This window comes from Fonsecaea multimorphosa (genome assembly GCF_000836435.1).
Source record: "Fonsecaea multimorphosa CBS 102226 unplaced genomic scaffold supercont1.19, whole genome shotgun sequence".
NCBI classification, from domain to species: Eukaryota; Fungi; Ascomycota; class Eurotiomycetes; order Chaetothyriales; family Herpotrichiellaceae; genus Fonsecaea; species Fonsecaea multimorphosa.
This window is the reverse complement of record NW_015971653.1, coordinates 456,208-470,938: the sequence shown is the minus strand read 5'-3', so window position 1 is coordinate 470,938 and position 14,731 is coordinate 456,208. Positions and strand designations below refer to the sequence as shown.

Here is a 14,731-nt window from a genome sequence, read left to right as displayed (position 1 = left end):
CCTTGCTGTTTCGGTTCCGTCGGAAATCGGGGCCATCATCTGTCTTTCCGCTCTTTGAACTCTTGTCCGGACCGCCAGGGAACGGGAATGTCGTCGACGTCGTCGCATCCACTTCAGCGCCGGGGATTACTGGCCTCCCCCTTCTCAAGGCTTTCGCTGGAGATAGTCTCAGCCAAATGGTGAATATCCCCCTCGTCCCCCACCGGAACTGAATCTAAAGCCACCACCACCAGGCCCTCCACCACCCATTCCGTTCATCATGTTGAACAACATCTCCGGATCAATCTGCACTCCACCGCCACCACCCATGCCACCAAAGCCACCTCCAGGGTATCCACCCATGCCTCCGAAACCACCAGGAAAGCCGCCCATGCCCCCGGGGAATCCACCCATGCCCATTCCTGGCTCCATCAAATCTGCTCCCGAGTCATAAATCTGCCTCTTCTGCGGATCTAGCAACGTCTCCTTGGCCTCAAGGCAGTCCTTGAACTCTTCTTCCTTCTTCTTATCGCCCTGCGTCTTGTCCGGATGTAACACGGCGGCTTTCTTCTTATAAGCTCTTTCGATCTCCTTGTCGCCCGCGTCCTTATCCACACCTAGGATCTTGTAGTAGTCCTTTCGCTTGGATTTCTTGAGTTCAAGTTCTGCGTTACGGAGTTCTTTGGCCAGATCGGCGTCAGAGGGATTTTCTTCGGACAATGATTTCAGATCCTTGACGGCTTGTTCCCAGTCGCCGCTTTCTCCTGTGGCTTTGGCCCGGGTTCTGCGAGCCTTGGTGTAGCTCGGGTCAAGTTTGAGCGCTTGGTCGCAGTCGGCTTTGGCTTCATCGTATTCCTTGATTTTGATTCGCGCGAGAGCACGATTTCCTAAAAGTTTGGCATTAGTAACCTTGTTCGTGGGGTCGATGGTGAGGGCTTCTGTGTAGGCAGGGACGGCGTCGGAGTATTTGCCGCGCTTGAACATGTCGTTGGCTGATGTTCGGGCCCTGTCTAGCTTCTTCATTGTTCGCAACCAGTTTCGCGCGTCGGAGTTGTCAGGATCTAGTGCTAGTGCTTGTCGGAAGTAGTCTTCGGCACGCTCATAGTCACTCTTCCCTTGCCTCGGCTTGTCGTCCTTGAGATAAAATGCTCGACCGGCGAGAACAATAGCTTCGGCGTCCATGGGGTTCTCACGCATCAGATTCTGCGCTATACCCTGAACCTCCCCCAGAGCATTTGCGGACCCGATCTTCAAATTGGCCTTGGCCTTGAGAAGCTGCCATCTCCTCGGCGTGGGCGTGCCTGATCCTAACGTCTGACGTGCCTGTTCAATGCTCCAGAGAGCCATGTTACCATTTCCGTCCTCTGCGTCGATTTGCTTCTCTGCCATTTCAATCGACTGCAGGGCTTTTCGAGCCAATGCAGAGTCTGTGGCTGACGCATTTGGGATTTTCGCGTATGTATCCAAGGCATCTTGCGGCCGCCCTAGGGAGGTGTAGATTCGGGCAAGCCGATGTAAAATCTTATCGTTTTTGGGATCTAACCGGCTGGCCTGGAGAGAATCACCAAGAGCCTGGCTGTATTTGTTGGCGGAAATGTAGGCTGCGGCTCGGTTTGACAGATACGTCGGGTTCGAGGGCTCTGCATCGACCGCTGTGTGGATTTGTCAGCGCGGATGACCTTGAAGCCTCAACCACTGATTGAGTGCAAACATACCTTTGGTGTACTCAGCGATGGCCCGATCATAGTCTTTGGCCTTGAAGAATTTATTCCCTGCGGCCTTGCAGGCCTCGGCGTCGACTTTAGGTGCAGGAGGAACTCGGTGCGGAGGAGGCGTGGGACTTCGCTCATCGTGGTGGCCGTTGGTGCCGTTACTTGTGGCATCACTGTTGGCCTGGTCGGAGAAGGCGCCGGGCATTTCTTTCGAAGGAGTGGCTGGCTGCGACGAGCCTGCGGTGCCGTTGGACATGGAGGAATCATGATTATTGGTATCTGGAAATTCTCGATCCAGCGACATTCTGCCGGCCGACTCAGCCTCTTGCCTGGCCATTTGAGCCAGATGTTGACGGAGTTGGTCAGGAGGGAGATTCAGCGGATGGGTGTCTGGGTCGGAGTTGTGTCGAAACTTCTTCTTTTCCTTGTCTTTGTCTTGCTTCTTGGGCGATTTTGACTTCCGCATGGATGTTGGATTTGGGCCAGTAGAAGGGAGGGCGACTGTGACTGCGGGTGGGGCTGAGGCAAAGGCTGCACGGCCTGAGCCTGTTGTGCCCGCGGTGACAGCGGTGCGAGTGACACCGGCAGTGGCAGCGGGAGGAGGATTAGGTTTGTTGTTGATGCTTGTTTCGGGATCTCCCTCTGGTGCTTCTGCTGCTTCAGACACACCCTTCCGTCGCCCAGGCTCTTGTCTCTTTGAATCTGCAGCGTTCAGGGATCGTAGGAGGGCCCGTAGGTTTTGCTCAGTCAACGGAGCGGGAGCCGCCTGGCCTGATTTAGGCTTTGACTCCTCGGTGAACAGCGGGAGGGGTGTCGTGTACGACGTCGACCGGTTTGGGGACTTCAGTTTGCCGGTTGCGAGAAAATCTTGAGATTGACTACGAGGATTCGCAGGCCGTAAGAATTTGTCGTGCTGATGAGGACTGTCGCTTGGGTGGCTTTCGTCGTGCTTGCTCTCGGGCATATCCTGGTCGAAATGTCTAGAAATTTTGCAGGTTTTGGTGGGACTCTGATTAATTCCGGGCTGGGTGCCGGGATGGGAGCCAGGCGAGCCAGGGTTTAGAAGATTACCTTGTCGGCCCTCACCACGCTGCTCACCACTCCTCGTGCTCCTCCCACGTTGGCGCCTGTTGGCGTGGGTGTTGGTGCTGTTCATAGGGCCGTTAGGCGCACTTTCCCCCTGAGGCTTTGGCCTTGAGCCTCCTGCGCCCACGACTGGTCTGCGAGAGCCCAACGGCATCTTGTCCAGCGTCGCTTGCTCTTCGCCTGTTGGCAACCCGAGTCCCGGCGAACAAATAGGCTGTCGAAGGATCGCTTGTTTCTCTTGCACATGACACTGTAAGGGTGCTGATCAGTCGGGAACACCTACTAAGACGGTGATTCGTTTGGTGGATGGGGGAACGGTGGTGAGGTAGGTGAAAGAGGTAGCCTCTGTGGTCAGTATCTTTGTTGTTGGGCGACAGGTATGTGCTTTGTAGAAAGGCCATCTAAGGGAGACTGGGACAGAGGTTCGACTTGGGATGAGAGTCCTGCGTCAGCCAGTTCACTACGCTATGTCTGAGCAGCAAAACATCCAGCACTTCACCATGTTTGCTATGAGAGATGTTTGAAGCTGATCGAACCCTCCTAAACTTGGGACATGGTAAATCTGTAAGTGACCTCTGGACAAAAGTCCAACTTCATAATCATTGAATTCCAGATCGCTTTCATCAATATTGTTACACTTTCGTAATCATACATGGTACGAAGACGCTGACAAAGGTGCCCTTTCTCATATTCGCCTTCAATTTCAGCACTTCTCGGCTCACTGTGAATTGCTCTTGCATGTCCAGCTATTCCCGCCTGGCTCATTAGCGATGGCGTAACCGCTGGCATACAGGCCCATTCCACAGATACCGGCACCTAGGAGGAACATCAGGACATTGACCACAGTCAAAACCATCTTCCTCCAATTTCTGGTATATTGGCCGTAGTTGTTGAACAGCCAGAAAATCCCGGAGATCCCATAGGTGAACCAGGAAGCGAACAGACTCGAGATCAGAGCCAGCAGATCGTTGAAGTTGGGGATTGATTCGGCAATGATCCACGCAATCACCCACGCTGTCAAGGTGATGGCGAGCCAGCTGCCCACGGCAAGGAAAGTCTTCTTGGACATGTGCTTCGTTCCTCGGAAGAGACGCACGTAGACATACTTGGAAGCGACGTGGCCATAAATAACGCCGGCGATGATAATTGTCGGAATCGCCAGGCCCCAGGCGACTTTCCCAACCAGTGTTCCCGCGGATCCCAAGGCCGGTGAATCAACCTGATCTCCACCATAGGCATAAACCACCATTGCGACCAGAAAATACATGCCGGTGTCGGTGACCTGCAACAAGACCAAGGCTTTCGGGAAGTCGTGCGGATTCTTCATCTCCGAGATGAAACTGAAGAAAGCTACATGACCAGCATATGCGAACACAATGTTGGTGACGCTGAGAAATGCCGTGGCAAAGGTCGCCGACTGGGTGGCGTGGAAATGGCCATGCGACGTATCCTTGGCTCCTGTTCCTGCCATGGTGACGATCACCGCAGTCGTAATGCTGAAAAAGCTGGCACACGAAAGCCATGACACTTTCAGCAGAGTTCGGGGGATGTCGAAGATCCAGAAGAGAATCAATCCGACAATGCCCCATACAATCGTGCAGGCGGCGCCGTCAGTCAGTGTGTTCAAGCAGATGGTCCAAGTCAGAATGTGACTCGCCATGCTGAAAATGAGGAAGATTGTCTGCGCCGCGCCCAGGACTTCGCGACCGATAGCAGCTGCGCGTGGTCCCATTGGTTTGAAGAGAACGTAGCCTGCATCTGCCATATTGTGGACCTGGATGAAACGACATGAGCATGTGCTGCTGAAAGTCGTCTGAGAATGGAAGAATCTACCTACCCAAGGATGCGCTGCCTTGAATTGTCCAATGACATATCCCGAGTACGTTGCTATAACACCAAGTCCAACGATGAGGATGGCTCCTGGAACCATACCGATTGTCGCCAGGACTGATGGCAAAGACAAAATGCCCAAGGATATCGTCTCGGCAATCATAACTGAGGAACAAGGCACAATGTCAGATCGATCCTAGGGCCGTCAAAGCTGGCAAGAGGAACTCACTCATGCCACATTGCCTGTCGCACGTAGGGATCAGTATACGGCCGTTCATGAGATGCGTCGAGGCTGATGTACTCACCACCACTCCAAAGTCCGATACTTGACTCCGCCTTCTTCATCGTCATCTCCAAAGGGGTCTGTCTCTTGATACTCACTTTGGCGCCGCCATGCAGCGCCAAGAGAAGAACGTCTCTTCTCCGTCGAAGGGTCGATATCCGGGTGTCGGTCGCCCAGGACTGGTGGATTTTCGAGACCGTGGAGGTCTTTCTCTTGGTCTGGACCGAAGGGGTCGGATGAGGCACGAAGTGTAGGCGATCGAGAGGCCATCCTGGCTGTCGTCGTAGGCCAAAGCAATACAGAGTCACTTACGCAGGAGACTCGAGAGTACAAGAAAGGCAAGAAGAGATACTATAGTATATGAACACCAAGGTTGCGGATAGTGAAGTGATCGACAGAAGCAGAGTGTGCTGTCCCGTGTATGCGTGCACAATGATGCCATAGCCAGCATCCCCTCACCAGTTATACTTCCTGACTTCGACGTCACGACAGCCTTGCCCGGCGATCCTCAAGGAGACAGGAGCACGCGAGACGGGCCATTTGCAGAGATGGGGCAGTGATCGTCCGGCGCGAGTCCGAACATCCCTGCATCGTACTGATAAAGAAGCCAATGCTTGAGACGCTATGGATAAAGCCTTGACTGGACAACGATTGAGGTGCCCAGAGGGGGGGGGTCTGAGTTGTGTGAAAGGAGTGTGGGCGAGTGGTGGGAGGGGATCAAAAGCCGACGTCAGTAGTAACACTTTGCGTCATCGGCGCATCGCCCACGGGCGGAAAAACTCAAAAGTCGGAGCCTCGGCGGCCCGAGCAGGAAAAAAGTGGTTCCGATCCAAGGCCGACTGGATATTCCATATTTGCAAATCCATTCGCAATCCGATTCAAGAACCCAATATATACTACCCGTGACTACCTAGGCAACCTACACACACCATATCATTAGAAGGGCATCGCTAACTTGCACATCAATCCAAGCACAGACATCAAACCATGGGCGCCAAAGATCTTGATTTTCACTCCATTTCCGCCGGTCCATTTTGTCTCATCGATGGGTGTGGACCTTGCACTGTCCCTGCATCCTTTTCCACAGGCTCCTGAACTGCGGTATTCGACACTTCAGGGTCAAGTTTCGCTGGCATTTCAGCAGCCTGAGGCGTGCCACCAAGCTCTGGTGTATTTTGTGCAGCGACAGTGCTGTACGACGGGAGAGAATCTTTCTCGGGTATCTCCATACCCGCATTTTGTCTGTGTTGTCGACGAGAACGAAGCCAGAAGAAGATTGCGCCGCAGACCACTGCCACACCAGCTACCGCTGCTATCGCAATGCCTGCGATTGCACCACCAGACAAGCCGCTGCTTTTCTTACCTTGGGCATCGGTGGGAGTGGCAGTGGGCGGAGGAGTCACGGTTGTGCTGTTTTTGGGTGCGGGAGTAGTTGTCGCTGCCTTTTTGATGGTGAAGAGCTCGCTGAGCCCCGACTCGGCCCATCCTCCGGTCGGCTGGTTCTTAGTGGCATTCCCTGCTGGCCTGAGCGTCTTCGTTAGTTCGATGTGCTCGTTGCTTGATTCGCATTTAACTCACCCTCCGCCAATAGCTTGGACAACGTCATCAGGCACATCATAATGTGGTGCCGCAGCATCGAAGACGCTACCCCATCCGATAGTACTCAGATCAAGCACGGCTAAGCTCTTGTCTTCCCAATCGCAGTCGGAAGTGATGTTGCTGCTTTCTGCAAAATCTTGTTAGCTAAGGGCTATCCCCAGACCACCCTGAAATACTTACTCCCGCCTCCACCAACTGTGATCATCTGCCTGGGTGGAATAAAATGGCAAGTCACACTCCACCGAGCGTCCTGCCCCGTATATACCTTGACCCAGGTAAAGGAGGGGAGACTGAGAACGTAGACGTCGTCGAAGATTGTACCATTGGAAGTACCACCGTAGAGATAAATGTTTGAGCTGCTGTTGTCCTGGGCAGGTGCTGCAACCAAACAGAAATCCACGCGTCCAGATGCGGGAACATCGCCGGTCGCGGTCTGCTTATACCACATATTTTTACCAGAAGAAGGATGATCACTCAGGTCCGTGGAGTTGATATCGAAAACCCAAATCTCGTCCATGGGAAGCAGGCCGTCTGCTTGAGTTTCTCCACCAATGAGCACGAGCACTCCAGCGTCGCCAAAGTTGTCAACATACACCATCCCGGCACCTTGTCGGTTGCTCTTAACAGCATCGTCGACTGTGACGTTAGTGACACTGTTACTCGTCGTGTCGAGAATCACCATTCCACCGACTCCAACGGTATCGTTACCCAAAAATTGGGTGGTATTTGCCGTTCCACTATCAATCTGGCCACCAACGTAGAAAGCAAGTCCTTGGTCTGGAGCCTCGGCGTTCGCTCCCCATGACGGTGTTGTTTCCAAGGATCCGGAAGTGTCGACAGCGGCCCAGACCTGGGCATCCATGTCATAGGTCCATAGGCCGTATTGAGTTGTAGGCGGAACCTCGAAGTTAGGGAAAGACTGGTTAAAGCTCGAGGTCGTCCCCCCAAACATATATAGAGTAGTAGAGGATTCCAATCCTCCAAAGAGGGAGCCATCATGAAGATTGACAGGCCATTTCATGCCCGGAACGCTACCACTTTCCTCTCTAGGATTCTGGGAGATGGACACGTTCGTTTTCCAATCCCAAGAGGCGGTCATATCGACAGAGATCAGGTTTTCGTCTAGGGAGCGGTGACTGTTAGCGAGACAGAGACATACCGGGACCAACGCATTAACCCACTAATGCCTGAAGTAATTGTACTCCAGTCTTGTTGTCCATTTGCACCAAAATCCACAAAAGTCTCGAGACCGCCATTGATATAGAGTGTGCCATTCTTATAGACAGCTAGGAGTATTTCAGTATGGCTCAAGATCGTGTGCGCTCTTCGCAAGTACTAACAGCTGTGTCCAATCCTCCTGCAAAAGTTTTTGACGGGATCGAGTGAAACTCCTGCGCGAGCAGTATCGAATTGAGTCAATGCGAAAAGACCAAGAAGCATAAAACGATGGCTCATGGAACCGTGGATGGTATCCATTGCGACAGCCAGCTGCCCGACCGAATGTAGACGGAATGATCAACAAAGGAGACTTGAAGGCAGAAATGAGAAATGCACGTTGAAGCAGGGAAACAGTAGAAAGAGATATTGTGACAACCAAACGGGTAGAAGCTGTTGCCGGGATTTGCGCCAGTTCGAGTAGTTTTGATTGCGGATCCCTCCTCCTGGATCAAACCTTCATTTCCCCCGTCAGCCCTAGAGAGGCTGGATGAGGCTTGGAGGATGGGGCCATAACAGGCCATTGGTTCGCAACTCCTCGCAGAGGTCTGAGAGCACACGTTGTGATGGAAAGTTTCTAACTCAAAGAGCGCGCCGTCTCAAAAGAACCGGTGTGGTCGCCGGAAATCCAGAGGCGGTGTTCTGGAGCAACCCTCATTTAGGGTCAAGGATCAGGACTTCGTGCAGCTATTAGTCTGTGAAGCTCACTCAGCCTCTTGAGATGGCTTCCACTTAAGGCAATCAATAACTTGGATCTCGATCAGTCAATTGAACGCCGGATGAACTCTCATGTTGAGAAAGTACGAGATGCTGCGGCAAGAGAACAGGAAGAGCTCGTGAGCAGGCTAAGAAGGACTATCTCGTGGCCCCATCAACTGATACGAATCTCCATGTTGCGGAACAGAACGAGGAGGTTGGGCAACCGCAATTCGTGAAGATGTAACTCGTGTGACTGAGTCGAGGAGACAAGATGAGAAGCAACCGCAGCAACTGAACGGTAAAATCGCTCTGGAAGGAACAAATGGTCGAAGGCCGAAGGACGAAGGATCCGAATTGTTTCAGACTTGGGGCCCGAGTCGCAGGACGCGAGGTTGTGGCCAGATGCGCCTGCACGTCATGTGACTGCGCGTCTTGGTCGTGGCGCTGGCCGACGAGCCGAATCGCCGCGTGGCTAGTGGCCCAGGCCCGCCGGCCGTTGGTGCTGTCACGTGCTCTTGTTTACGTTTCTGACGTAAGAGGAAAACGTCCAAGCTCTCTCCACCAAACAATCGAATCTGCAATCACAAATCCTCCACAACGAACAGACCACACCACCTGGATCGGTTTCAAAATCCCACACATCTCTGGAGCTCACATTGCGATTGCTCTCAATCTCACATCCTCTCGGCCTTGGGGGAGGACATCCAAAGATGGCCACTCCTCGCCGTCGCTCAGCTCGATTGAGCAAGGCGGCCCAGCAACAGGTAATGTTTGGCCAATCTGCAAAGAACCAACTCTTCATCACAGCCCACTGCGATGTAACAAAGGTATTTCTCATGGTTTGGAGCTAATACTGTCTCTTACAGCCTCCCTCTTCTCGCAAGAGGGTCTCCACGGTGCACCTTGAATCCCTCGTAGAAAGAGATGAGACTCCAGAAGTCGGCGAGCCCCAGTCCATCGACAATGTGCTTGCAACTCCAACGTCGTCGGCCATGATCAAGTCACAGCTTTCCAAGTTGTCTGGTCTGAAGACCCCTAGGACTGAGCCACAAGCCGATCGCGGCGAAATGCACCCTCATCTCGTTCACCAGACCACCACCAAAGCTCCAGATTCCGGCCTCAAATTGGGGTTTGTCGACGTGCCGGCCAATCCTCCCCGCTCCGTTGCAAGTGCTCAGAACACTCCGTCCAAAGCGCGTTCGAGTCCACCGGCAAGCTTGTCCTCTACCGCCTTCGACTTCAACTTTGGCTCAGAATCCCAGTTGAGCAGCGAGGCACAAAAGCTCATGGACAATGTTCGAGAAGAGGCGGCAAGGATCAAGGCTCAGATGCAAGTGGAGAGGGAAGTCCAGAAGCAGAAGGACGCAGAAGCTGAAGAAATCTTTGGCGGCATTAATGCCATTGGGAGGAAAATCGCGAAACCGAGAGGAAAAGCAGGAAGGTTCAGCGACATCCATATGGCCCAATTCAAGAAGATGGACTCAATCGCCAATCATCCATCCGCTTTTAGAGGGAAGCCAGGGTTTGCTCAGCCAACTGCTCAATCACTGAAGAGAAGCGGCTCCAAGGCCGGTCTCGACGAAGCTGATCGACCTCGGACTGCTGGGAAAGGGACTCCAGGTCGAAAGCCGCCTCCATTCCTTGGTCGACCCACCTCGATCAGCCCATTCAAGTCCATACCGACGCAAGGGGAGCGCGTCGAAAGTGCTATGCCCGCCAAACGTGCTCGACGTTCGGAACTCCATGACGTGTCGGCCAGTCGACCCTCAGAACAGCCTTCGTCAATACGACCCTCCACTTTACCACGACCTCTTTCGAGTAGTCTTCTGTCACCTACCAAGTCGTCTCTGGCTAGAGCGACAACAAGTCACATTCCAATTGCCACGCCCAACAAAGTACACGCACTTACCCGCAGCACTTCAGTGAAGTCCCTGCGAGCTGCATCAACAGCACCCAATGGGAGACCTTCTACCTCACAAGGGGAATGCAGCACCAAATCTTTATCTGGGCTGCAACAAAAGGCATGCTTACAGGCCGAAAGACCGCTTCCTCCGTTGCCACGCGAGGAGCGTCCGTCATCAGTTGCCAGCACTATGCCGCAGTCAAAGTCGATTGCAGAGAGTGCTGTGACTGCTAGTCCATCGAGCTTTTCTTCCAAGCTTCCAAAGCTTTCTGGTCTAAAATCAATTCTTCGCTCTGGACGCAAGACCGACATTCCGCCGTTGATTGATGAGAGGCAAGCAACACCTAAGCGTCCCAACACTGCCGCCTCCCCGAATGGCTCCCATAAGAAAGTCGACTTTACCCCTAGTGTCAAATCCAGGTATGCTGTCAAGTTAGCCGCTGGAAGTCCTAGCCCAGCTAAGCTGCCACAACTCACGCCGGGGAAGGCGCTGCCACCAGTCGTTCCCTATGATCCAGCTGCCTATGCTGTCGAGGACGATGATGTATGGGAAGACGCATCAAGTGAGGTCGAGTATCCTACCTTACCAGACCCATCCTCGAGCCCAGCCGCCCTTTCCAAGGTCGATGCTGCATTTACCGAAAAGGCCAAGGAACATAACCGTCGCGAGTCAAAAGAGTTCAAGTCCATCTTTACCACTTTGCATCATCCTTCTCGTTCTGGCGGCCCGTCGACCTTGACGTCTGTGAACACTATAGTCAACAAAGCAGATCCGACCGTCAATGTGCACAATATTACTCGGTCTTCCAGCAATAGGAATTTCTCAACCCTTTCCCCATCAACGATCCGGCGAGTGCGCTCCTCTGGTGTTACAGATGTGGTCCAACCATTCCAAGATGCGGACGTCAAAACCGTGCCACATGGGTTGCCTGGCAAGAAGCGCCGACGCGCGTCAACAATCTCCGAGGACAACCAGAACACGGATGAAGAATCTGGCAAAGAGAATCGACGCATATCAGTTATGCCCAGTGTTCCCGGCGGTTGGGAAGAAAGCCCTCATATTGGTGACGAACATGAGCAAGACGAGGGTATGAAGCGAGGTGGGAAGCGGGTACGGACTGACTCGGCAACAGGAAATTTGTCGGACAAGACGGTGCTGGGAACGACAATGAGTCCTATCAAGAAGCCAAGACAAAGCTCTGCGCGCGAGCTGGCGAAGCAGAACGCAAAAGATCGCAAGAGTGGCCGCGGCATTTTGAGTCTCAGTCGCTTGAACATGCTTGCTCGGCCTAAGCAGAGAGGTTGAATGGCGTCTCATTTCATCTATCCGGCTTACGGTTCGCCCATTGCTGCGGTGTGCGAGGCAGTAGCGAGCCAGCTCGGATGCCCTCTCTGCCTGTTATGGCTCTGCTTTTCAGTGACTGACCTCCTTTGGGCATGGTGGTCAGTTGCGTTCTACTCTTACTTTCGGGATCTGTGTAAAAAATTCTAGCCTTTTGCTGGACGGGCTTGGCGACGAGGACAGTTTGCATCTGGGGATTGGGCTGGTTCTCATGCAGAAAGCTCAACGTCTTGTTCAGGATACAACCAGGGATCAAGGGAAACAGGTTCAAGTCATGGGAAGTAGGAATCTTGGAGAGTCTTTGGGCATGGCGTTTCTACCCAAAAATCAACAGTACGACCAGGAGTTCTTGGATTCATCAAGGCGTTTGGGTATCGTAGGTACTTCACCCATGGAGAGGGGAGACCAAAGAAGCTTGTATGTTTTGCTCCCATCCAAAGGGGGCAGACGGCGTTGAGGCAAAGCTGGTTTCAAAGTTGCCAGTAGGATAGGATCGATCCGTTCCACGACTCCATACGAAAAGATGAATGAATTTCTTTCCCATCCATCCCATCCAATCATCCATTCATTCATTGTTTGTGGTTTTCTTCCTAAGCTGTCAAAACGAAGGCGTGACCCTTTGGGACGAGCGAAGGCACGCACGATCGAGACCCAAAAAGATGCACCCACCACATAACCACGTAAGGAATGCTAGGGGGAAAAGAATAGCAAAGGCCAGTAATAGTGCGTGTTGTTGTTAATAGGTTTACTGTACAGAATATGCCTGTCTGCAGGTGGTTTCGCTCAACGGGAAAATTTCCCAGCTCAAAAGGGGGGTGTTTTAGTGCCCAGCTTGATTCTTTTCCTCCTGCTCGCGAGCGCGCGTGCGTGTATGGCGACGGGGATGGTTACCATTATGATTGTCGCGTCTGGGGTCGGCTGCCTTGGACAATACGGCATGTGGTTTTTCTGGAGAGCCCTAGCCCGGGCCTCGTTCTCGTTTGATGTCCCGGCCCGTCCTCGAAAATGCGAGCTTTGAAACGACCACAAGCGCTCTGGTTCTGCCACGCTTATCATTCAGAGCGGACTGGGGATGGAATGAACTAATCAACTCCGCTGTCCAAAAAAGGGTCGGGAGAACGAGAAAGCTGGACAGATCTGCCCATCATAGATTGGCAATCCAGGACAAAAGTCGCAAGTGGGGAGCTCCTGACCAGGTGTGTGTGGGAATTAATACACGGCCTCAAGCAGATAAATCACTCCAAAGACCAAAAATGCAATTGCTCCGCCCATGGTAACTGTACGATTTTCACCCGGTTAGCAAATCCATTGACCATCTGCCAATTAAAAGGTTTTGCAGGATATAACTTACCAGTTCTCAAGCTGACTCTCCCGGCAATAGCCCTGCCTCCTAACACGGCGGCCCCCGTACAAATAGCATGTCCGACCAGCGCGCCAGCCGTAACCCACCAGTAATCCTGACCGGCGGCCATGGCAATGGTCGCGATCTGAGAGCGGTCACCCCATTCTCCGAGAAAGGTCATGACAAAAGTCTGCACCCACGCCGGGGAGAGGAGGAGGGAACAGAGATTGTTGATTCCACCCAGGATGTTTTGGAGGGACGATTGGCGCACGGGGGACACGTCGCGTGACGACGCCGGAGATTCCGGGGGTGAGGGGAGTCGTGAGTCTGTGTTCTTTCTCCCTCCAGGGCCGCGGCCCGCTTCGAGAGCGTAGGGAGATATGGCGGATGATCTTCTTCGGTGTCTCGACATCCTCCTTGCCTGCTGATGTTCTTTCTCTTCCAATTCCATCTCCACTTCCTTCATCTCTTCACTGACGCCTTCGTCCGGAGACATTGAGCGGGCTTCCATCAGCATCTTCACGCCGAATACCAAGAATAACCCGGCGGCAGCAAAGTTCGTAAGTGTTTTAGGTATTAGTGTTGGAACCGCGTGTCCCAGCATGGCGGATAGAACAGTCATTGTAATGAGGGCGGAAAAGGCGGCCGTGAACACCACCACTCTAGGGTGGCGCATGGCCATGAGAGCTGCGACGAGGAATGTCTTGTCGCCAATCTCGGAGAAGATGATCATAGTGAAGGAGAGCAGGAGCGAGTGCATGGGTGAGATGACGGCAGGTTCGTGATCCTTCGGTTTACCAGAGGCTTGTTGGCCGGTGGTGCTTTCGGAAGAGAGGATGGTGTCTTTGGGGGAGGATGGGTTCTCGGGATGGGGGATGTCGTGCGGTTTGTCGGGGAGATCTTCTGGGACCTGTTTCGATGAGTGTCAATACCTGTTCCAGCATCAGATGGCTTGTGTTTGTTTCCGTACCGTGAGGGTCTTCTTCGTCTCCTCATCAGCAGGAGCAAGTGCTTCTCCGCCCACGGCATCTGTCATTCCGACAACTTCGCTGTGCGGAATAGGCCTTGCGTCTTTGGGAGGATCGGGTCTCTTTTCGGTGATCTTGAGTTCTTTAGATTTCCCAGATATGCCTCCCTCCACGCCTCTGGTCCCTTCGACGGGATTTGACTTGACGCGTTCGTCCATGACGGCATCGTTTGTCTGAGGCAGGTCGCCATCTGTGGAGAGGTCCTTGTAGGAGTCCTTGAACTTTGGATCTGCTACCGGAATCTCGTCTTCAGCACCTGTAGTCTGCGTCTTCTTCCTCGTTCTCTCTGCATTTGTCTCCACAAAGGGGCCATCATGTGGCATTCCATCTTTCCCATCTACTGGGGCATGTTCTGTGCCCACAGGAGATGCTTTCACAGCAGTTCCTCCTGATGCAACAACCACGTCACCCAGTTTGCCCGCAGAGAGGTCGCCTGGTTCAGCAGCGGCTGATGCCTCGCAGAGGGCGACGGCGGAGAAGAGAAATAGGAGTAGTTGGGCGCGCCGCCGTCCGATCTTCATGATTGTGTGAGTACTGCGATGATGGAGGGGAGTGGTGATGTCGAGATCAGCGCAGGTAAGACGACTGAGGATTCAAAATCGAGAGGCGAATGCAGCAAAGGAAGGGGAGTCACCGATTCAATAGAGGTCGACTGATTGTAACGAGAAGGTCGGACGCGCCGCTATTCAATGCAACACGAATTGGCGGTGGAT

At 53.2% G+C, this 14,731-nt stretch overlaps 5 protein-coding genes across 5 annotated transcripts; 1 reads left to right on the top strand and 4 right to left on the bottom strand.

The window, feature by feature from the left end:
- Positions 1–168: 168 nt before the first annotated feature.
- On the bottom strand, positions 169–2,931 carry Z520_08547 (uncharacterized protein; the record flags this gene model as incomplete). The annotated part of the gene is made up of 2 exons (XM_016779043.1): positions 169–1,631; positions 1,695–2,931. 2 exons carry the CDS (start codon positions 2,929–2,931, stop codon positions 169–171), a joined length of 2,700 nt encoding a protein of 899 aa, XP_016629962.1.
- Positions 2,932–3,495: 564 nt separating this feature from the next.
- Positions 3,496–5,160, bottom strand: Z520_08546 (uncharacterized protein; the record flags this gene model as incomplete). The annotated part of the gene is made up of 4 exons (XM_016779042.1): positions 3,496–4,551; positions 4,615–4,772; positions 4,837–4,850; positions 4,913–5,160. 4 exons carry the CDS (start codon positions 5,158–5,160, stop codon positions 3,496–3,498), a joined length of 1,476 nt encoding a protein of 491 aa, XP_016629961.1.
- A 740-nt stretch (positions 5,161–5,900) lies between these two features.
- Positions 5,901–7,965, bottom strand: Z520_08545 (uncharacterized protein; the record flags this gene model as incomplete). The annotated part of the gene is made up of 5 exons (XM_016779041.1): positions 5,901–6,414; positions 6,469–6,609; positions 6,666–7,611; positions 7,671–7,775; positions 7,830–7,965. 5 exons carry the CDS (start codon positions 7,963–7,965, stop codon positions 5,901–5,903), a joined length of 1,842 nt encoding a protein of 613 aa, XP_016629960.1.
- Positions 7,966–9,113: 1,148 nt separating this feature from the next.
- Positions 9,114–11,612, top strand: Z520_08544 (uncharacterized protein; the record flags this gene model as incomplete). The annotated part of the gene is made up of 2 exons (XM_016779040.1): positions 9,114–9,167; positions 9,270–11,612. 2 exons carry the CDS (start codon positions 9,114–9,116, stop codon positions 11,610–11,612), a joined length of 2,397 nt encoding a protein of 798 aa, XP_016629959.1.
- A 1,245-nt stretch (positions 11,613–12,857) lies between these two features.
- Z520_08543 (uncharacterized protein) lies at positions 12,858–14,539 on the bottom strand (the record flags this gene model as incomplete). Its single annotated transcript, XM_016779039.1, has 3 exons — positions 12,858–12,925; positions 13,000–13,900; positions 13,961–14,539. The coding sequence occupies 3 exons, from the start codon at positions 14,537–14,539 to the stop codon at positions 12,858–12,860; spliced, it is 1,548 nt and encodes a 515-aa protein (XP_016629958.1).
- Positions 14,540–14,731: the final 192 nt, after the last annotated feature.